Genomic DNA, 24,023 nt, shown 5'->3' on the forward strand with positions numbered 1-24,023 from the left:
CGACAGTTCCGACATAGTGCCACGACAGTGCCATCGGCATCCGGATGTATGACCCTTATATCATGGGCAATGTTTCATATTTCAGTCCTGTAACTTAATATGAGACTATTTCTAAACTATTTATTTTTCTCGGGAACTAATCCAGTCCCTTGTAAGTTGTATAGGGGTCGTTCACATATTACGTAATCAATTTTTGGACAATTTGTAGATTTGTAACCCCCCCCCCTTCCCACTCCGTAATAAATTTTACACATAGCTATTGTGTCAAAATTACACTAGCGTAATCATTTGGAAACACCCCCCCCCCCCCCCCCCCTAATTTAAGATTTTTAGAACCTCCACACCCAAGCTCCAAAATATGAAGGACTCGTTTTAAATATTAACGAAAAGCTCGAATAAGATTAATAGATTAATATTTAAATAAATAAATAATAGTAACATTTAATTAAATAAAAGTAACATTAAATACTAACGTAGAAATAATATAGCTGTGAGATTGAGAGGCTGAACTTGATGAAGGTTGCTTCGTCGTACTCTTCTATACTCGTCCGTACACAGGCGTGAGCTTTACTTCCGTACTTTTCAAACTTTGATAACAGCCTCGCTCTCTCCACGTAGTACCTGGACAAAGTTTAGAGATCGTTAAATAATGTTGATATTATTCCGAGGATATCTCCTACTTAATCGATAATTCAGTAGGAGATAGCATTATGATATTCTGGCATGATGTCTGAACCGATATATCGGTTATACTGTAGAACCTATATGGACACGTTCATTGAAGTTTGAGGATATTGGTAAATATTAGTGACCCTACTGAATGGCACGATGATGTAAAATGTGTCACACTATGAAACTATATAAACCCTCTAACCCTAAGATAATCGTTTCATCCTCTAGATAAACTTTGTCGCATAACGATATCTTTATCAGACGATAAGATATCGCTTAAATGCGGCCGGCAGTGAGTTGTAAACTTTGTCACACTATAAAACCGTGACGGAGTTTATATGGACCCCTTGTTGCCGTGTTTGACCAAATTTTCGAATTTCCAATTCATAGAATAGCTGTATATGACTATTATCTACATATTTAGCGACTTTTTTCCTTAAATGGTAGCACCATGTAAACTCCGTCACACATTTAAGACATTTATAAGAGGGATGTTTATGACATCCTGACAAGTAATGCCGAATAGTCTAGCATTATTTTGTGAGCTGAATGTGTTTGGAATTGTTCACATATTTCATTGTTATCTGGCAAATACAAATACAGAAGGCAGAAATAGGTAAATTTAGTCACATAAATTTGTATGATATCTCAACATGTGTGAAATTGAGTAAATATTAGTATACCAACCTAAACACCCTATATTACGTACTATGGATCAATTAACAATATTTCAACCATACGCCGGTCATATAAATTATTATATGGCAGTGATATGTTAACATTGGATAAATTTCAACACCTGAACAGGGTAAAAATTTGTAAATTTCGTCACACAAAAAATATTATAACTTTATTTGCTCCGTGTTGGCAAAATAATTAATTTATCGACATAGTGATGGTGATAAAGTAACATTATGGACACCTTCAACAAGACGTTGTCTCACGTTTTGACTTTTTATAAATTGATTTTTAGAGTCTTATATAGTCTATTGGCTATGATAGACTCGATTGATTGGTTGCAGAATCTTCATAGCTTTATGACTATGAAATCAAAATCATGCTATCACATAACTTGACAGAGCTAGACCACGTTAAAGTCCAATGATACAAATATCACATTTTCTGAGATGTGATAATGATACAAATGGGTCTGGAGAGACCGAATGTTATCAGTTTTTTATGAAAATTTCGTAACATGATGCCTGTCTCCTAAGGAAGCAGTGTACAAAAGGAAATCGTTATTTAGGCTCATTATGATACAAATATCACACATTTTCGTTTCAAAATTGTCCATTTTATGATGTGATTATTAAATCCCCTTGACCTCTTTTTTCTGTTTCTTTGAACTCAAACTGTACCAGAGGCAATTCCAAACATAATTAGTGAAAATTATGATACAAAAATCAACCTCCCGTTAGATGTACTACAATTATCACATTGTATTTTAAAACAACGAAATATGGCTATTTTTCGGGTCCAGTTCTCTGGGTGGCTGTTTGAAGGGTACATAATTCATTAATAAAGATGAAACTTCATTCACACCTACAAAAATGGTAACTCAGTATGGATACAAGGATGAAAAATTGTTCCAACCACTTGAAGGATACAAATATCACATTTTTTGTGAACCAAATTTTACAAGTGTAACATTCGTGATAAATGTATCAATATGGGTCTATAGAACGAGATTCTTTTTGATACATGTACAATAAACATTATTACTCCCTGAACATCTTACACAGCACATCTAGGAACCAAAAAATGTTGTGAAGACCGTAGTCGCAGAAGAGGACCGTAGTCGAAATCTTCTTGTTTTCGGTTTGCCGGAGGAGGAGCAGGAAGAGTTAGAGGTAAGAATCGGCGAGGTTTTAGAGGAAATAGGGCAGAAACCGAAGGTGGAAGTAGAGCGACTCGGCAAGAAGAAAACTTCTACCTGTACTCGCCCAGTGAAAGTCTGCCTGACCAGCTCCTTGATCGTACATCAAATCTTAGCAAACGCTCGGAAATTGCGACAATCAGCCAAGTTTAAGACTGTGTTTTTGAGCCCTGACAGATCACTGGAGCAGCGGGAAGCCCGAAAGGAGCTGATTGCCAGCATGAGAGCTAAAGCTTTAGCGGAGCCGGACAAAAAGTTTTACATTAAGGAGGGACAGATATTCAGCTGTAGTCGCAATTGAGTGTACTTATCAGTACATGTGTGATAATGCTTGTTTTTCGGTGTGAGTGAAGTATTAGTTAGTGCTAAGCGGGTGCCTACTAGGCTTATAACTTTCTATACAGGACTGGATAGTCTTCAGACTGTTTTAAAGCTAATTTTTAGTGCAAGAGTTGGTTGCTAGGCATTGCATTTATCTAAGCAGCGCCTGTATTCAATAATTAATGAAATCTTATTAGCGGATTTAGGTATATAATTATTGTATATATTATTGTATGTATAAATTCTTGAGTAAACATTAACCAGTAAACAAAGCTGGTTCCCAATCAATATCACAATTTCAATTTAAATAATTTTTTATTTTTTTAAATTTTTTTTAATCAAGTGATATTTGTATCTGAAAAGTGCTTATTTAATGAAATGCCTATTACTTATTGACTATGTTTAATAATATTGGATGAATTGATCTTCAAAAACAACATTCACACATTATTGACATTGATTCGTGAAAAATATTGAATTTAATGTGATATTTGTATCATTTACAGGTCATTTATTGAATGTCAATCATTACAACATTATTTTACAGCCTAAAGCACCTTGAATAGCATTCAAAGCATCAAAATAGTCCTCACTGGTTGTCATTATAGCCTACCCTAAGTGATGTGTGATAATCGTACCATATTTCGTATATTTAACCATTAATCGCGGTACATATAACACCCACATGCTTCAGAAAGGTTTGATGGTCACATCTATCACGATAACTCTCTCAAATCATGTAAATTCGATTTTACACAGCCATAAACAAGTTTCCCTGTGATATTCTTCTCATAAAGTGTACAAATAACAAATTTAGCTGTTTCATGTTGATGAATGAGTGATTATTGTATCCTTGTTGACCAAACTACAAATTTTTGTGGTAATTGGTTTAAAATTGGCCAAGTAATAACTATCACATGGTTTGGCAGTCAAAATTCGAGCATGTGGCAGTCAAAACGTGAGACAACGTCTTGTTGAAGATGTCCTTATATACTAAATTTTGAGGTATGATTCTTCAAAATAGGGGCAAGAAATGTAAATTTCGTCACATCAGCCATTGCATTAGTTAGATAGATTTTCTTTCATATCAACTGCCCTTATTATAGTTGGAATGGATTTATACAGGAAATATAGAAACCCATGCCCATTTTTCATTACATTGAAATTATACTGTTGGGGCAGGAAAAGTAAATTTCGTCACATTTCGGTAAATTAGTGATATCAAACTCAGCATTGTTAAACTTGAGTTCTGATTTGCTGAAAAATAACCTACCAATAATTCCTGGAAGAATATTGCATTCTAATCGGGGTATGGTTCTTCAAAATAGGGTCAAGAAATGTAAATTTCGTCACATACGTCATTGTAAAATTTAGATACATTTTCTTTGACATCAACAGTCCTAATTATAGTTTGAAATGATTAATTCAGAGATAAAGGAAATATAAAAACCCATGCCCATTTTTCATCACATTGAAATTATACTTTTGGGGCAGGATAAGTGAATTTCGTCACATTTCGGTAACTTAGTATAATTAAACTCAGAATTGTCAAACTTGAGTTCTGATGATCTGCTGAATAATAACCTACTGATAATTCCTGGGGGAATATTGAATTCTAATCGGGGTATGGTTCTTCAAAATAGGGTTAAGAAATGTAAATTTTGTCACATACGTCATTGTAAAATTTAGATACACTTTCTTTCACATCAACAGTCCTAATTATAGTTTGAAATGATTAATTCAGATATAAGGAAATATAGAAACCCATGCCCATTTATCATCACATTGAAATTATACTGTTGGGGCAGGAAAAGTGAATTTCGTCACATTTCGGTAACTTAGTAAAATTAAACTCAGAATTGTTAAACTTGAGTTCTGATTTGCTGAATAATAACCTACTAATAATTCCTGGAAGAATATTGAATTCTAATCGAGGCATGTTTCTTCAAAATAGGGTCAAGAAATGTAAATTTCGTCACATCAGCCATTGCATTAGTTAGATAGATTTTCTTTCATATCAACTGCCCTTATTATTATTGTGACAATTTTTACATCAACTGCCCTTAACTTGAATCAGCTCTATCCGTGCATCGTCCTTATATACAGTTTTCCCGCCTTCCAAACCAAAATCAGATATAAATGATTTCGGCAATTCACCCAAAATTTTAAATTCCAATTATAATGTGACAGAATTTACATCATTTCCCAATAAGTGCATGTATTTGCTAACTTTTCAAAACAACATATTTTAGGGCTATGATTGGTAGAAGAACCATCAAATAATGAGTTGAAAGGGTTTTGAGAACACCTCACAGTAGAAAAGAGGTATCGTATTCTGAGTGTGACAAAGTTTACGAAATATTGCCTTAAAACCGTTCGATCCCTGCCCTTTAGCCAAATGTTGTATCATAATTGTTAGAATGACCTAATCTACTGTATTTTAAACCAAAAAATGCTAATTGGGCAGCTATGGTTAACACAGTCACAAAAATGTGACATTTTTTACATTATAGTGCCTAAAAACAATAAATTGTATTTCTGAGCCGTGTATATGGAAGTATGGGTCACGTGGCTAATGTCCAGAACTTCTGAACACGCTATTTTTGTTGGTTTACCAATGTCCTTAAACTTCAACATGAACGTGTCCATTTACGATTTCGTATCATTTTGTGACGATGTTTACATCAACTGCCCTATACGTCAATCAACTGTATCCGTGTATCGTCCTCATATAGAGTTTTCCCGCCTTCCAAACCAAAATCAGATATAAATGATTTCGGAAATTCGCCCAGAATTTCAAATTCCATATAATGTGACAGAATTTACATCATTTCCCAATAGCCAAGTGCAGTGCATGTATTAGTTAACTTTTCAAAACAACATATTTTAGGGCTATGATTGGCAGAAGAACTATCAAATAATGAGTTGAAAGGGTTTTGAGGACACCTCACAGTAGAAAAGAGGTCTCATATTCTAAGTGTGACAAAGTTTACGAAATGTTGCCTTAAAGCCGTTCGATCACTGCCCTTTAGGCCTACATTGTATCATAATTGTTAGATTGACCTAATCTACTATATTTTAGACCAAAAAATGCTAATTGGGCAGCTATGGTAAACAATGCCACAAAAATGTGACATTTTTTACATAATAGTGCCTAAAAGCAATACATTTAATTTTTGAGCAGTGTATATGGGAGTATGGGTCACGTGGCTAATGTTCAGAACTTATGAACACGCTAGATTAATATATGTTGAAATTAAACTACTATCGTCAAAAACGCTGTTTTAGAAATTTACCAATTTCCTCAAACTTCAATGAACGTGTCCATATATCTATATTCTATATATATAGAAATGTATAATATTGATATTGCCAAACTAATGCTCCAGCAACATCAAACATGGAGTAGTTGAGTCCCAACCCTGTGGAGCCACGCCTATATTTCATATTAGGCGCGTATATGGGAAATGTGTATCTCAGCTTAGATACTCGATTTCACTTAACTTCTAGAGTAGATTATTTTAATAAAACAAATATTTAATAAAACAAATATTTATTTTTACGGCACAATCAAACAATATCAATAATAAATAAATCAGGGGAGGTTTGAAGAGGTTTCAAGTGCCGAAGGCCACTGCTTATCTTTAGGATTTGAGAGTGACCTGTGCTTGAAACCCCCTCAACCATCCACTACGTCAATAAACTTATTATACAAATATAGAAAAATATAATTATCTAAGCTAAAATTGCTTATTGGTCTAGTTTGGTGACATAGGAGAGCCGAGCCCAGTTGAGTTTTAGTTTAGGTTTATGTTTTAAATCATAGTTTGAAAGGTTAGCCATGTTTCATGGCAGAGAGAGATATCATGTGTGCAGAGCCGTACCGGATGTAGAATTTGAGATATAATATAGATTAGTTACCATATTATTACTTGCGCCCAAGTGAAAATCAGTTTTTTCTGAATTCTTTCCAAAAATAAGCATTTTGGGCTTTCATGACCTTCATAGTGCCAATATAAATATGTGCATTGTGGTCATTTTAAGCTCAAGTTGGAGTCTCTAAGACCTTCAGAAGCTGAGATACACATTTCCCATATACGTGCCTAATATGAAATATGAGCGTGGCTCCACCGGGTTGAGACTAGCGACACAACATGCGGCCCGCGGTGATTTGAGTTACCAATGACCTAATGATAATCATATCCAGTAGCAAAAAACTCTGTACATCGAAGTGCACACTCAACTAATCCCTGCTACTGGAGTATAAGCCTCGCTTGAATAATTTAAATGTAGATGTTCGTTGGGTATATTTAAAGTCGGAGCGTGTAATAAATGCTTAAACCGAGTCGATGAGGCTACGGGATGCGTGCTGCCAGGGGTCTAATTAGTGTCAATATACACGCGGGGACTAAAATTATTATAAAAATTATGGTCTTACAAATTGAATTAAATCCGCCATAATATTACGTTGAATAATTCCTTGGCTGTTAACTGTTAAGAGCCTTTTCCTTGTCGCAACTAACGGGATCAATACAAATTTTACCCAAGAAACATAACAACTAGTTTTGCACCATTATTCAGTTTCAAATAAAGATTTTTTAAGTTTAATTTTTAACAGTTATTAGTTTATCATCTCTACTTCACTGAATGAAAATAATTTTCACTATATCTAATATTTATAATAATTAATAAAATAAATTACATATTATAATTACTGTTCTAAACCAAAGATTCTATTCTAAAGTTCTAAACCAAAGAAAAAATTAAATAACTACCAAATTTATGTGAAATTAATTTTAACGTTAATACTATTAACGTAACAATATCAACTTACCCATTAATGTAATAGTAGAGTCGCTGCACGTCAACGGAACAGTCATCACAAGTATTCACGGTCTCGTATTGAAGCTGCACTCCGAGATTATCACCGTCTTCGGTCTTTGGTACCAGCATTGTCACCCAGGTTCTCAACTGGGTGAATACTGCGTAACTTTAGAAATATTCATTAATTAGTTAATTAATTAATTGAGTTATGAGTGGCACGTTATTCCATTATTCCGAAATGCATGGTATTTTAGGGCTGTGCAGTACTAGACTCGGTTCAGTAACTTAACTTACAATTTTAAAACATTCCAGTAAGAAATACGAAATCCCTGAGTCTATTTAAAGTCTATTACAGTCGCACCTTTCTATACCGGATATCTCGATATACTGGGCCTCTTTTAGTTAATAAGCTTGTTTTGTGCAAGAAACTTGACTTTATTTCATTAACTCTTAACGCTTTTGGTGATTTAATTACAGATTGAGCTGAATTGCATCACAATACAATTTGTAGTGTCTTTCTTAGTCCAATATTTGCAAATTGCGTTTACACTTTACACCATGTTACTTGGTTCAGATCACGTGGTCAGCAGACAAGGCAGGTGAAGCATAACTCGACCATATAGCCGTGCCTGCCTCTCCAATGTTTCCCAAAAAAGCGAACATTATGTTTCCAAGGCCAAGGCTAACATATGTCTCTTGAGCTATTTCTATGTTCATAATGTGGCAAAATGCTTCAATTTTCTCAAAAATTAAAAATTCTAAGTTCTAAGATCACATTCTCATTTCTCAGTGAGAAATATCTCTAAAACGTGAAGTCACAATGTGACTTGGAACCTTGATAATTGATATTGACTTGTAAGTTACACCCCATGTCTCACATTCCATCTCTAAAGATCTGAATCAGATTATGCTACAAGTTTTCGAGAAATAAAAATAAAAGCTTGATTACTTGATTCAATCTTTATCCAATTTTCCCTCTTAGTTTCGAGAAATTTCTGAGTATAACCCCTAGATTTCTCACATTTTTTGTTATATATGGCAGTTTATCTCTATTCTGATAAATAGTAAATACCAGTCTCGGTTTCGGCCACATTTACAGCAATAAAGTAGCAGGGGTGAGGACTTGCCTGCTCTGAGAATATTTCCCAAAAAGCTAAAATACCATGTTTCTATGGCTCTGAGGGGTCGTTCACATATTACGTAATCAATTTTTGGACAATTTGTAACCCCCCGCCCCCCCCCCCCCTTCCGTAATCAGTTTTCATAGCTATTGTGCCAAAATAAAATTAATTAATTAATTAATTACTAATTACTATTAATTATTACTACCAGAAGTACCTACCAGAAGACTGTTATCAATGAATTCTCTCATTAGAGGCTTGAGGATAGCAAAGCAGTCTTGTAGGTAAGTGTTAGTGGTGGCAATATCCCCGTCAACAACTGAGCACTTCCTCACCTCCTCTATAGACTCCCATGAAAATTGTGCACTCTGGAAAAAGAAAATTGTTTATAATATTTGTCAAACCAAGGAGGAGGTTGAAACAAATTATGCACTATTTTGGACAGTTAAAATCTTAACAGTTAAATCTTTGGATCATAACTTAATACCTAACTCAATTGATTAATCGCTTTACACTGCTATTTGGCAGAAGACTTTCCAAACTTTAAAATTACAAACCTTGCTAAGACTCTCTAAAGCAGATATTCTTTTCGGTATATCAGTTGCCAGGAGGATGTCTGCCTGAATTTGACTGTATTAATTTTGTATTAATTAATACAGGATATAGATCAAAATAATCAAAATAATCTTCAGAAAACTCAATTTAGTGATGGAGTAAACAGTATTACCTGTTCGCAAACACCAGTCTTGTGATTCAGCTGAAGGATTTCTATGTTAGATATCAAATTAAATGATTCTGTTATATGGTTTTAAATGTCAACAGAAAATTCAAAATAACAGGTATATAGCCCATTTTAATGCCAATGACTATAAATTGCAGATTAACAATATTATACTGTTATTTCACTATCACTAACAAGCCACGAATCAGATAAATTGTCTTCCCATGATATATCAAAATTTATTATTATTAAATCAAAATAGAAAATAATTTAACTGATCATCCGCCTTCCCCTTTATGTCATCTTCAAATAAATCAGGACACGTAGAAGTGAAATTACACAAGATGCATTTTAAATAAGCCCTAATTTCTGATGTATCACTGTTAATTCATTTAGTTGAAAACGGTATGCAACAGATATGCAGTCATACAAACTAGATGAAAAGTCACTCACCAGAAATTTTTTTGATGATTCGTGCGATGTTTCTCCATTTGCCATAGCTGAGAGTTAAAAGATATTAATAAGATTATAGTATCAAGCTATTAAAACTATGTGAATAAAACAACAATCACCCAAATAAAAAGAAAAGCAAACGAAACAATAAAGAAAAGTAAAACACCATACCTCTCAGTCTGAGAGACTAGCGATTAGTGCTTGCAATAGTATTAGCAGCTGGTTTAAATAGCCAGCAGCTGGAGTCAGATGATAGTGTTAACCTTTTGCACTGATCAGCCAAAAGGTTGACAATTTGCTGTGATTCCCACCGCATTTTATTATACTGTGAAACCAGATATATCGTCATCGGTACTCATTTTCGCGAATTTCTAAAAATTAATTTTACTCTGCAGCATTCTAGGACCGGAGAACTGCATTATTGCAACCACGTGACTGCACAAGAAAAGATGACGCTCATCGGTGACAACTCGTAACGAGACCACTCTGGAACACTCGCATCTTCTCCAGATTTTTTCTTCTTTATATAGGCTGGACAAATAAAACACCTTACTAACAAAACGAAAACTAAAGCAAAGATTGATAAACATAACATCACTTTCGCAAAAGCTTCATCATATTCTAAAATAAAATATAGTTTTTTTTCTTCATTTTTCTTTTTGTTAACTTAATGTGCCGTCTGCCAAAGCCCAAGGTGTCCATTGCAAAGCAGCAAAACGCAAAATGAGAAGCTTTCATTACATGGGGAACGTTGGAAATCAGATTTCGTTATCCGCAAAGTTTTGTCATTGAAGTGTTGGTGATCAGTTACCAATACTGATATAAGGGGTCGTTCACATATTACATAGTCACTTTTTGGCCCCTCCTCACTCAGTTTTACACATAGTTACTTTGTTAAAATAACACTAGCGTTACAGCCCAGTTCCACGGCTCAGTTTTGCGACCAGATTTGACACAAAACTCCGCGAAAAGAGTTTTGAAAGGCAAAACTCTGCGATGGCAGTTTTGTTTACAATGTACGTTCCCATGCGGTTGGTATTTGCACACAGATTTGCGCGCACGTGGGTAATGAAATTTCCCACGCGAGCGCCCAGGTTAAAACTGCTTTCACGGAGTTTTGGGTCATATCAAAAATATTTCTCCGTGCGGAGAAATATTTTTGAATTTCATTTCCGGTCGCAAAAATGTGAGAAAAATGTGAGCAAATCTGGTTGCAAAACTGAGCCGTGGAACTGCAGGGTTATCATTTGTAAAGTCTCACTCTCAGTTATTACGCAGTATGTAAACAACTCCTAGCATTTGAGAGAGTTGTCCGACAGTTCCCAACATGAAAATTCAGACCCTCACAGAGAACCCACCGGGCCGAGGGCAAGAAAATCTAAGAGCTCAGCGTACATAAAATAACAGCAACATAGCATGGAATTTCCTAAAATGTAAGGAAAATGATGGAATGAAAAAGCTGTTAGAGGAACGAGTTACAGACTGTCTGAGCATTTTGAACATGTCTAACTTTTGCAGTCTTTACTCCGTACTCGCTGCGGTCAAGATTAAAATACAAATCTAAATATCTATATAATATCTTGCTGTCAGCAAGAGTTATCAATTATGTTACAAAAACGCAAGGTTTTTCAATGCTTGTGAACCTACAATTGAAACGACTATCTATACGCTGGGCCCAGATATGTTAGTAGATATTACTTAGCTTCCTCTGTTTCTTAAGTTGGGTTGATACCGTTCATTTCAATCTCTTCCGGTTGGTCATGTGGATTCATGCGTTCGTTAATAATACTGATAATATATGAAACTTTCTGCTTGCAAGTTTTGTACATGTCACTGTAAAATATTGGGTTTAGCAAACTGTTGATGGGCATCACAAACAGGGCAAAAACTTCAAATACATATTCTGGTGCAGAACTTCCGTCCGCGCCAAAGAAATAGTTAGCGGTTATCATTAGGGATACCCAGCTTATCAGTTGAGATCCGATCATCAAGAAAACCTTGATAAGGAGGTCTTTGTTTTGCTGATGATCCTGGTTGCGGTTGGCGATTGCAGATGACTTGTTATGTTTTACCACAATTACAATGTATGATACTGAAACTACTGCTAGCAGCACCGATATGGCAGTACAATATCCAATTTTATAAGCTCGGTAAGATTCCTGGTCCTGAAATATGTTTTGAATGCAAATCGGTGTGGATCCGTAATATCCAATCACTGTGAAGTCGAAGATGTTAGGCATGTTTGTTATTTGTTTCAATTCATTCAGCATTGTTGTAATGTACTCAGTGGTCTGGTTTGGGATGAATTTGTGATACAGATCTTTAATGTACTGTTCATCAAAGGAGCTCAACAGGGGATTATCCGCCATGTTGACCAAGAAGATTTCCGATTTGAAAATGTGTTCTATTTGGGGGAGCTTTACTGCAGGAATCATTGCATGAATCAAGTTAAGGATGAAAATGATGCAGGAACTTATAATTATGGCTTTATAAGGAATCCTGATAAATGATACATTGCACTGGATGCTTCTTACAATACTCATCAGAGAAACTATCGAAGAGAGATCCATGACTTGCAAAAGAGAAGATCACCCCCAAAATATCACAGTAAACGCTCGACCTCCACCAGTCAGAGAGTACACAATAGTCCCCCTTATACCGGAGAACGAGGGATGCCAACACGATGAAGCAGAGATATATTCCCATTATAAAGTCATATACAAATATTTGTATGCACAGAAGTCTATCAGTTTTCGCGATCAAATTAGAGGGATCGCTTTTAATTGCTTTATAACCGCTCCTTACATTCAGAATCAAAACAGCTAATCCAAAGATGGCATTTAGACAGGATAGAGCATTCGATTTTATGAGGGATTTTGGAGAAGCTATGTTGCCCAGGCCGCAGTCAATATTACACTCATCCATGCTATTTGGGCAATCTTTCACTTGGTCGCATTTTTTATGCGCTGGGATCCACATTGTGCTATTGTTAAGGTGAGACATATTCTCCAAATGGTTGTAGCAGTAGAATCTGTTCGGGCATCCTTTTTCATCTGCCCCATTTAAACAGTCTACCTTACCATCACAAAGTGAGGCCAATGCGGGTCTAAGAAATCTTCCCTCTGTTACTCTGATTTCACATGATAGTTCTGGAAATGAATGTATGCCCAGGGATAGAAGCTTGCAAAAATGTTGCCAGTGATTTTGTTTAAAGAAACTGCTGCAATTATTTTCACAGAGATTTATTATCTGATCATCCGAAAGCTGATATAATATAGAAAAATACTCTGACATACATTGTTCGATTGGATTGAAATAATCCAGGCTAAAGTTGTAAGCACTACAGTTAACTCGGGGTTGAATTTGAGCTATTTGATAGATATCTGAGAATGGCAGCTTTTCACAATATTGTCTTTGCGAGACACAGCCTATCGTTTGATTGTTTCAGTTTCATCTGCACATGGTTTTGACAGAAACACTCGTCACTCCCGTCCAAGCAGTCCATGATGTTATCACAAACCTGTCGTGGGAGGTGCGGTATTTAATTAATACAAACAGGGGTCACAGTGCTGGCAAGCACAACCGCGCCTCTTATATTCACTATACTAATTACCCCCTTCACTATTATACCCCCTTTACTATTTGCCCCCTTTACTATTTACTTCTTTTACTATTTACCCATTTAAGTTTGGTGGTGCCATAGATCAGATACCAGCCCACAATTTACTATTCGTTATAGGAGACCTCAATGCGCATGTATCATCATCAGGAAACTGGACATCTTTCCACAAGGGTCCAGCAAACCGAAATGGTAGACTGCTAGAGGATATGCTGTTGGAGCGACAGCTAGAAATCACAAACACCGTCAAGAACTCCGAAGCATATGGTAGTTTCCACAGTATTGGCTCAGATCACAGAGTAGTCGTAGCAAGGGTTAAGCTTAGTTTACGGATAAGCAAGACGGAGAAGAGGACTCCGCTTCTGGACTGGTCTAAACTTAAAACTGACATCGCTCAACAAGAGAGGTACACAATCTAATTATAGTTAGATTGTAGAGTACATGACCTTGACATAAAAGCAATGTAAGATGCACGCGCGCGACCATCACGTGATAATATGAAGGAGCACATGTTTTGCTTTGTGACACGTGACACCATACGAAAAACATACCTACCCTACCCTACCCATCCTCAAATCGTACCACTTCTAACCATCTTATACTTTTTTAAGAAAAAAAAGTTGATGGAAAAAAACATTATAATATATTTTCGTTACCTGAGAAAAAGAAATACATCCAGGCCGTTGAGCACAGTAGAAGACTGGCATCTGAGTTTCTGTCTGCTCAGTAGTCTTTCTTCCACACCCACACTCGTCAGTTAGGCAATTAGAGAAACCATCACACACATATGATCTAGGGACCAAACACGTCCAATTTGTTGTGTCCAATGTTTTATACACAAGTTGTTCTTCGGAATTCCAATGATTATATGAGTATGAGTATGAGTATAATATATCGGCAACGTTAATTGCCATGGGGCAACTGTAATTCTCGGATCGAAGTAATTTGTGTCTGTTTCTCACTAGGTACATATAATAAGTCCGATCATATGTAATTGAGGTTCCATTCGATTGGACAAAACTAATTGCATCATCTAGGCAGGTGTGTTCATTTTGCGAATCCATCGGTAGTAAGCCACCTAGTTTTTTGTACAGTCCAGCAGCTATAACTATCTTTTCTTCAGAAGGAGATTCCTGTGGAAAGTTGGAGCCGAGAAGAGCATCAAGGTTGGTAATTAAAATTAATATCCCTATCATGACACGGTGTCTTGTTATCTTAGCACTATTTTCAGAAGACCACAAACCAAAATCTGTTATCATGAGGGTTGTCAAACTGTGTATTGATGAAAGATCGACTGCGCGATATTTTTAAATGACCACGCAACAAAATAGGATAATTTGAACAACAGCTGTTCGACTGGGTTATAGATCGATGAAGGTATCAGATAAAGCTGAAACAATAGGTAGCCTCCTCCCTGCACACCCTGCGATTCATTATGAAAATTGTCAAAGAATTAAGTGAGATAGCGTTCTTTTGTGATCTCCAAAGCCATTCAAGAATACTTTGAAAAGCTTTGAAGGTACCAGATCAAGCTGAAACCACAAATAGTGATCTCATTGCACGCGCTGTGATGCATTGAGATAATCGACAAAGGAACATGTGACAAAGCTTTCTTTTGTGTTCTCCAAATTCTCTCAAAAATAACTATTTGCAAAAAAGACTTATAGTGTTGGCAGAAAGGATGACAATTACGCAACTAACTAAGCCTTTTATTCGTTATTGGATATAAATCAGAGTCACACACTCACACTAGTTCCACCACATAACTGAGGCAGAACTATAAATCAGAGTCACACTAGTTTATATCCACCACAATATAACTGAGGCAGAACTATAAATCAGAGTCACACTAGTTTATATCCACCACAATAACTGAGGCAGAACTATAAATCAGAGTCACACTAGTTTATATCCACCACAATATAACTGAGGCAGAACTATAAATCAGAGTCACACTAGTTTATATCCACCACAATATAACTGAGGCAGAACTATAAATCAGAGTCACACTAGTTTATATCCACCACATAACTGAGGCAGAACTATAAATCAGAGTCACACTAGTTTATATCCACCACAATATAACTGAGGCAGAACTATAAATCAGAGTCACACTAGTTTATATCCACCACACAACTTAGGCAAAACTACCGTTCAAGCCACATTATACAACCCAACGTTTATCCCTACCTTTGCCGAAGGCAAAACGATCGCAGGGAATATCAATAATTGGATTCGATATTAGAGGTATTCTAATAGAATTTAACCTTGATATTGATTAAAATTATCAATCCCTGCAATAATTCATCTACAGTCTACATGTATTTTATTTTATTTTTTTAAATTAGATACTTTTCAAATTTTACGGAGTACAGCAATAGATGAATATAAAATAGAATCGTTCAAAATATCGCCCCCATCTGTAAAATATGATGGGCACCCAAACACGGTAAACACATAGTGAACTATGTCCGCAGTAACTTGGACCCATTACATCGAATTAATCTAAATCCAAAAATTTATGAAAAACTATTTAATAACAAACAAATCCATGGTGAATAACTGTGGATATAGAGTCAAAATTGGTATTTCAATACGTCAAATTCCAGATACATTAGATACAGGTCTGATACGGTCATTAATGTGTTAGTAGGTGTGCGGGTGAAGTGTGATATGATGTTGAAAGTATAGGAAGGTAGATAAAAAAATTTATAAAACAAAAAATAATAATATGGGGAGCAAAGAGACTAGGCTAGACTGTTGTTTCACTATCTAATAAACATTTCCATAGATGCTTAGTGACCTCAGCTTTGAAAAGACTAGTAGACACAATCTGTCTTACCTGTAAAGGGAGTCCATTCCACAGTATATGGGTTCTGTAGAAAAATGATTTTGCCAGTGGGCTATTTGAGGTACATATGGTGTGTGAATTCTGACTTAACTTAGGTAAAATTGATGACACAATAGACAGACTGTCGAGGTGGCAACGTCTTAGTCGAGAAGTGCCCTGATATAAAGAGAGATAGTGAGGCAGCGATACAGGAATTAAATTGTTCAGAACTTTGTGGAAAAAGATAAGATCATTCAAGTCAAACTTTTGAGACAAAGGGAGAATGTCGACAAGCTTGCACTTTTTGACATATTGCTCAGGTGGATAACTGTGGCCCTCTTCAGATAGAATCCATTTAAAAGCTCTCTTTTGGAGACTAATTTATCACTAAGTGATTTATTACAAGGGCGCCAGATTATGGAACAATTTTCGAATTGGCTACGAACCAGGGAAAGGTAAAGCGCCCGGCGACGTTTCTGATCAATGACAATATGGCCATTTCTTCTGACCATACCAAGTTGTTGGCAAGCCTTAGTATAAATTCTGTCGCACTGACTATTCCAACTTAGCTTGGGAGTAACATCGACTCCAAGATCTTTTTCTAACTCTACATACACAAGAGGAGAGCCATCAAGATTATATGCGAATGGAGGGGATAAAGATGGTTTTCCTGAAACAATAAGCACTTTACATTTTGCTGGATGGAATCGCATTTTGTTTCTTAGTGCCCAGTCAGAGAGATAGTCTATATCCATTTGTAAATTAGTATTATCAGAAGATGAATGTATTTTACGCCAGATTTTTGTATCATCGGCATACAAAACAATATCAGTATTATCCGAAAGGCCATGCTCTAGAAAACCATGCTGCCTGGGATCAAGAAGGGTACTTGTCAAAGAAAGCAGTTTACGTTTAACAATGCGCTCAAAAACTTTCATGACTAAACAAGTAAGGGATATTGGTCTATAGTTTTCAACCTCACTTTTCTTACCTTTCTTAAATATTGGGACAACATTTGCAAGTTTCCATTCTTGTGGAATGTAGCCGCTGTTGTAGGATCCACGAAAAATGCATGTTAGAGGGTAAGCTAAACCTACGGAACAATTTTTTAGAATTTTACCGTGTATGCCATCTGGTCCCTGGGCTTTATTTGAATTAATATTTGAAAGAAGCTTACGAACATCCCGATGATCAAAGTCAATATCAAAATCAACATCATTGACATAGGGGATGTCAGTGTCATAAAGTGAAGGATCTGAAAACTGGTTATAAAAGAAAGAATTGAAAAGTTCAGCTTGATCTTTGGGTTTGAACCGAAGCTGTCCAGAATAACTAACACAATTAGGATACGGCAGGAGTTAGATTGATATTTAACATGTGACCAAAACTTCTTAGTTATAAGCGCTGGATCATCACTATTGAAAAGATTGTCTCTTATTTTGGCTGATGAAAGCCTCTTAAAATCTTTACGGCTAGTAACAAACTTTAACTCATCAGAAATAGAACCAGAAATTTTAAATTTAGCTCTGAGTCTATCTTTTTTACGGCATGAAGAAAAAAGTTCACTATCGAACCACGGGGGTTGGAACTCTGATTTAATAGTTACTTTAGGAATACCGTATGTATATCAACTAAATTCATAATGCAGTCTTTAACTAACTTCCAAGACGAATCAGGATCTAGGCATTCTAGGACTTGCCAATTAATCGAGCATAATTCACGATTAATCATGTCCCAGTTTGCTTTCTTAAAATTATAGATTTTACGTTTAGGAGTTTTCTTACGGGAAAAGGAGCTTTTAATTGAAAAAGTGACAGGAAAATGATCAGATTTGCACACGGAATGAGGATCACAGACATTCAAGTTATCGATTGTGTTATCATAATTACTGAGAAGAATGTCTATATTGTATATAATAATATTAATTCAAGCGGGAAGAAGCCTGAACATGTTTATAGAATGTATTACTCTCGGCAGTGGTCGACCGGGGGCAGGATTCTGACCGAGGCCGGGGAGCCCCAATATAGCCGGGGCCGGGGCTGACCACTGAGAATTAGCCGGGGCTGGAAAATCTTCCATTTTTCCGGGGCCGGGGCCGGGGGTAGTTTACCAAACTGAAGTCAGAAATTGAAACATGAATTTGATAATAATTTAGGCTGGTGTGATGCAATTGCAATCGGGACAGATTAAACTCAAGGTGCGGCTTATCCTCAACGACTTGAGGATTAAACCACAACTTCGTGCTGTGAACCAACTCAGGATAATCCTCATTATCCTGCCCACATCCAGAAAGTTAAAAATTTCCTCACAGATAAAAATTTTTTGTATTCCGTGGCATGCTCGACAGGACAGTTCTTAAGCATTTGAAGCTAGGCCCCAGAAAATTGTTTGCGTTTTTGCTTGGCCACATTAAAATCGACAATAACAAAATATCTGAAGCCCTTCAAAATAGTGTGTTACAAGATGGCTTTCTCCTACAACAAGTAAAACATGGCCAGCTTGCACCATCTGTCGTAGTTATCACAAATTATTATATGTGCCTTGCAGAGTAGAGGCAACCATATCCTGAGAAATGTAGAGTGCATACAACTTAAACTTTCGCACAGCCCACAGACAGGAAAATTCTTGATGATTTTGCCCACACAGAAGGCCTAGAAGCAATTTGGCAATAGAGATCATTTTCAAACGCAGTTTAAAAAACGATTCAAAGAACTGTTAGTTTTTTCCTCTCTCATTTGTCAACAATTTTGGATCGTTTTTAGAAAATTTCCTCTTCCCAAAAAAAAACTTTGTATCTAAATTTTTCAAATTAATATCGTAAACTTTTGAAATTTCCTCTTTGGCAACAAAAACAGTTTAGGACCAATAAAACCTGAAAAAATAATCCACCTTTATATTATAAAACATGCAATACTTTTTTTAAAAAAAAACAAATAATCAAAGTTTTAGCACAATTTTACAGCATAAAATTTAAACAAATGAAAACATATAATGCTCTTAGTGGTAAATGGCCGTTTGTTCTGAGCTGTATGATTTTTTGACAATCAACTAGCGGGGCAAGGAATGTACTGGCTGGTAGCTTTTGTACACACCAGAACGCTAGTCTGGTTGATTAGTGACCAAATTAGAGGCATTGATGGGAAGGCATTATAATTTGTGGGTGTAAGAGGGAATATTTGGCATGCATTATTCTAGCAGCTATTTTGTAACAAATGGTCTTTACGATTATTAAGGACGGTAAGTATTTTGGGTGTTCAATACTAAATCATGGCTAAATGTCTAAGTGGGGGTTTAAATTTAAGGGAGAAAAAGAAATGAATATTGGGTTATAATATTAATCATAGAAGTCAACCCTGATATAACTATTGTACTAAAAATTTGATCATAATGCTTAGGGTCTTGATTAGAATTCAAATTGGATACAAAAATAGGATCTCTTTACACTACACTTACTCACTCACACATCACATTTAACTTGACAGAGGAATACGCTGGCAGAGTAAGTCGATTTGGTCATGAAATTTTGGAGGTCAGGTGGAATCCCTGCAGGAGCCTACGAAAATTTAAGGTTACAAATATCAAAGTCTTTATTTGTCCAGTCATACACGGCATGACAATGCTGGTTGGAAAGTAGTGAAGATTTCAGTTTGGATTTCAGGCAAGAAATACTAACAGAACAATCAAAGATTTTAAGGTTAGGGGTTATTATATTCCATATTTTCGTTGACCTCGTGTTATGGTTGTCTGGGGGATCCGGTTTATTGATAATAAGCATTGGTTTCCTGGAAGAACGAGAATACTCTTCGTACATAGACATAGGAGTAGAAAACTTCATGATCTTGAATAATTCTATGTAGCTATGGTAAGTATAAAGATTTTGTACAGTGAGTATCTCGTTGTTTTTAAACAGAGGTTTAGTGTGCTCCTTTTTATAAAATTTACTATCAAGTTTCTGGTCAGTAAATGGTCTGGTTCGAACACACGTTTTGAATTTATCCAGGTAGGCTCAGTGGCGTAACGAAGGGCCCTGCTGACCCCGCTGTGCAGGGGGGCGCCGTCTTAGGGGGGGGGCGCCAAATCGTCGTTTGAATGTGGGACAATTTCGAAAACTTAACTAAAGTACTAGCAAAACTGCGCGTTTTGCTCTAGATACACACTTTTTTAAAGATTTTACCGGCGTATCCTCTAAAATCACCTGATTTGTTCAATTTTAGGGAGGGGCACCAAAAGGGGAGGGGGCGCCAACAGGGGGGCGCCTTTTCGGCAGGGGGGCGCCAACAGGCAACGTTACGCCACTGGGTAGGCTGCTCTATCACCAAACAAGACCCTCAGACAGTACTTCTGTGCAGTGAATATTGAGCTTATACGATTTTTAGCTGCCCCACCCCATGCTGATATGCAGTACGACAGATGGGATTCAAAAAGAGTATAGGATAATAAAAAATGTTTCGAACAGTAAAGTTTTAAAAAGTGATTTTTTAAGCATGATTATGATAATGATGACCAACAACCCCAGTTCAAAGGGACAGGGAGTAGACCAGTCACCTTGTATAATTGTTGTGCAACCATCCCCGATCATGTATTTGTGGCAAATTAAAACATGTCACACAGAGAAAAGTTTAGAATGATCTCCTTAGCTCAGAAATCAATGCAAACGAGGCTCACTTCTTATGAACATTCGCCTTTATCGAAATTCACCAAACTTTCAAAAATTAATTAGGCCTCATGGCATTATATTATGTAAAAGGAGCTTAATTGACGATGTCAATTCATCTCAGCTCGGCGCGGCACAGTAGCGCATCTCTGATCTCGCCGATCTAGAGATCGCTGTGAGAAGCCTCATTGAGTGTGCTGCGCGGCACAGTAACGCATCGCGCTACAAGAAGGAGCTTATTAAAATTGCGGTAATATGTAATAAGTAAAGCAAAATTTAAGTAAAACAAAATTTGAATTAAATTGGTTTCTTTGCAGTTTACATAACATTCAATGTTTAAATAATTTTTTCCACAATGTTGCATTGCATGAAAGTACCAAAAATAAAATTAGCGCAAAAATATTAAAATTTGGACACTTTTGAATTTGTACTTAGAGAAAAATCAAAACATGGGTTTTAAATTTATATAGCATATTTATTGTATATAGCATGTTCAGAATTAAAATGTTTTTGGACCTTATAAAGCCGATCCCGAGTACTTTGCAGTATTGCATATTATGGAAAAATGCCCGTAAGGCTCTTTTGTATCACGTTGTGACACCCACGGTCGTTTCACGGTCGACCTTTATCGTCCTGACGATACAGGGGGAGCCGCGCACTTCGTGCGCGGCGGGTCATACATGATACAACGTATGATAAAGGCTCTTTATATTATTTGTTTTAAATTTATTAACCAAAGCCCTCTCGCTTGCACGAAAGCATGTAAGCACACGGTAAGACAGAGGTGCGAGAAAAAACATTGTTGATATAAACAGTCTAGATCTTAACTTGGAGCCACAAGGCCAAGGGTGATTTTTGATTGTTAAGGGAATTTTTTGAATTCTTAAAGGGCCAGGGTTGATTTTATATAGGTAGGGGGTGCACGATAAAAATAAACTTGCTCGGATTTTTAAAATTTTTGTACCATTGTTTTCTAGAGACTGTGAGAATTTTCATACATACATACATGTTACATGGCGAGATCTCCATCCAAAAGGATTAGTCTGCGTCGACTGCGTCATTACTTTGTATTATACAACTTCGGCGGGTAACATTTCTCCATCCCTTTCGGTCTGCAGCTAATCTTCTCATACAATCAATCGTGAGTCCATTCCGATCCAATCTCTGCTCAGCATCCTCAATAAATACATCATTTAAGCTCTTCCTAGGCCTGCCTCTTGATCTCTTCCCATGCTTGGGTTTCCATTCAAGTAAATAGTTGGGTAACCGATCTTCAGGCATTCTACTGACATGTCCAAACCAACGCAGCCGTTTTGTTGTTATTATGTCAGCAAGAGCAGTTATTGATGCCCTTCTTAAAACATCCTCATTACTTACTCGATGGAACCACCTCACTCTCAGGATTCTTCTTAAGCAGTACTGATGGAAAGACTCCAATCTTCTTGTCTGCACTTGAGTCGTGTTCCATATCTCACATCCATAGGTCAGAATGGTAAGAACAGCTGCGATGTAGATTCGCACTTTGTTGTTAATGCTTATGTTCTTATTCTTCCAAATGTTGTTGAGTTGGTTAAAAGCTCCAGTTGCTTTTCCAATCCTGACACTTATTTCTTTATCAATCTTGCCATCTGATGTAATTTTGGCACCCAAATAAGTGAATTGAGTGACCTGCTTTGCAGAGTTTCCATCGACAGTTATATCTATGGTCCTATTCTCTGGGAGTGGGTGCTGCGATGTATCTTTCCCAATGACCATGATCTCTGTTTTCTTTGCGTTCATCTTAAGACCCCCGAGCCCACAGTATTTCGCAATATTGTCCGTAGTTTCTTGCAGTCCTTCAACAGTGTCATCCATTCCTGCGATGTCATCAGCATAGTCCAGATCAATGACACATTTTTCCGGTTGTCTGGAACTTTGTCTGTACTGAAGAGTAAAACCACGGGATATATTTTTAAACTTCTCTGCAAGTTCTAATCCCCAGTTAAGTACAAGATTAAAAATGGGGGGCCCTTGCACATCACCTTGTCCAGTCCCCGAATCGACATCAAACCATCTTGTCAATTCTCCATTGACACGAACTGCACTTTCAGTTGCTCTAAAGAACGCTTTGAAAACATTGATATATTTTGTCGGAAGACCATAATGTTCAAAAGCTTTCCAAATAAAGTCACGATTGATTGAATCAAAAGCAGCTTTAAAATCAATAAAGTTTATGTACAAAGGGACGTTGAATTCTATACAATTGTGTATTATACAATGAAGTGAGTACAGCTGATCTATACAAGAACGGTTTCTCCTGAAACCACACTGATTCTCTCTGAGCAATTTTTCAAGCCCATTACTCAGTCTTTTTAACAACACAATTTGGAATAACTTTGATACAGTTGAGAATTTTCACAGTACCAAATTTGTCATACTTTTTTTTGGAATGATCAGTGAGTTTCGCCTAGGTGCCATATTTGATGGTGCGCGGCTTTTGGAGCAAAATTAGGTGTAAAACTTGCGTAATTTGACCAAATTCGTTGATTTTTGTCGTATTATGTTATCATATCTTCGGTTCCTGAACATGAATCATGCTGAAAATTTGTCAGAACCTTCCAATCATACTTACCCACCGAACCTAATTTAGTTGTGAGAGATTGGCCTTGATTAAGAGGTCTAAAAATGACAAAATAGGTATAAATTCGTCGATAACTCAAATTCTGACCACCGAAATTGCTCAAACTAAATTAGGTTCAGTAAAACATCCTAAGAAAGCAACCATGGAGAAAATGGACACACTCCATCGTAGACACCTCAGGTCCATTTTAAACATCAAATGGCCTAAAGGTATGATAAGCAACAAAGCATTGTATGAAAGGTGCAAAGTTGAAAAGTTATCCAAGCGTATTGAACACCAGCGGTGGAAGATGTTTGGACACATTCTCAGGAG

General features: G+C 36.5%; 3 protein-coding genes across 4 annotated transcripts in view; 1 reads left to right on the forward strand and 2 right to left on the reverse strand.

Annotated features, from left to right (window-relative positions):
- LOC134824674 (Bardet-Biedl syndrome 7 protein homolog) overlaps positions 1–24,023 on the forward strand; it is a 638,888-nt gene that overhangs the window by 497,551 nt on the left and 117,314 nt on the right. The gene's annotated exons all lie outside the window — the stretch shown is intronic.
- The window catches only part of LOC134824684 (uncharacterized), a 61,549-nt gene that overhangs the window by 13,487 nt on the left and 24,039 nt on the right, over positions 1–24,023 (reverse strand). The window lies entirely within an intron of this gene.
- The window catches only part of LOC134824682 (proteasome activator complex subunit 3-like), a 54,315-nt gene that overhangs the window by 6,273 nt on the left and 24,019 nt on the right, over positions 1–24,023 (reverse strand). The window contains exons 2-7 of the mRNA XM_063836650.1: positions 9,989–10,035; positions 9,542–9,571; positions 9,372–9,434; positions 9,036–9,182; positions 7,704–7,840; positions 474–621 (exon numbers count right to left, since the gene is read on the reverse strand). Coding sequence (XP_063692720.1) covers positions 474–621; positions 7,704–7,840; positions 9,036–9,182; positions 9,372–9,434; positions 9,542–9,571; positions 9,989–10,033 — 570 coding nt within the window. The 5' untranslated portion in view covers positions 10,034–10,035. The remainder of the gene's footprint in view (positions 1–473; positions 622–7,703; positions 7,841–9,035; positions 9,183–9,371; positions 9,435–9,541; positions 9,572–9,988; positions 10,036–24,023) is intronic.

This window comes from Bolinopsis microptera, chromosome 13 (genome assembly GCF_026151205.1).
Source record: "Bolinopsis microptera isolate Bmic1 chromosome 13, MBARI_Bmic_1.0, whole genome shotgun sequence".
Lineage (NCBI taxonomy): Eukaryota > Metazoa > Ctenophora > Tentaculata > Lobata > Bolinopsidae > Bolinopsis > Bolinopsis microptera.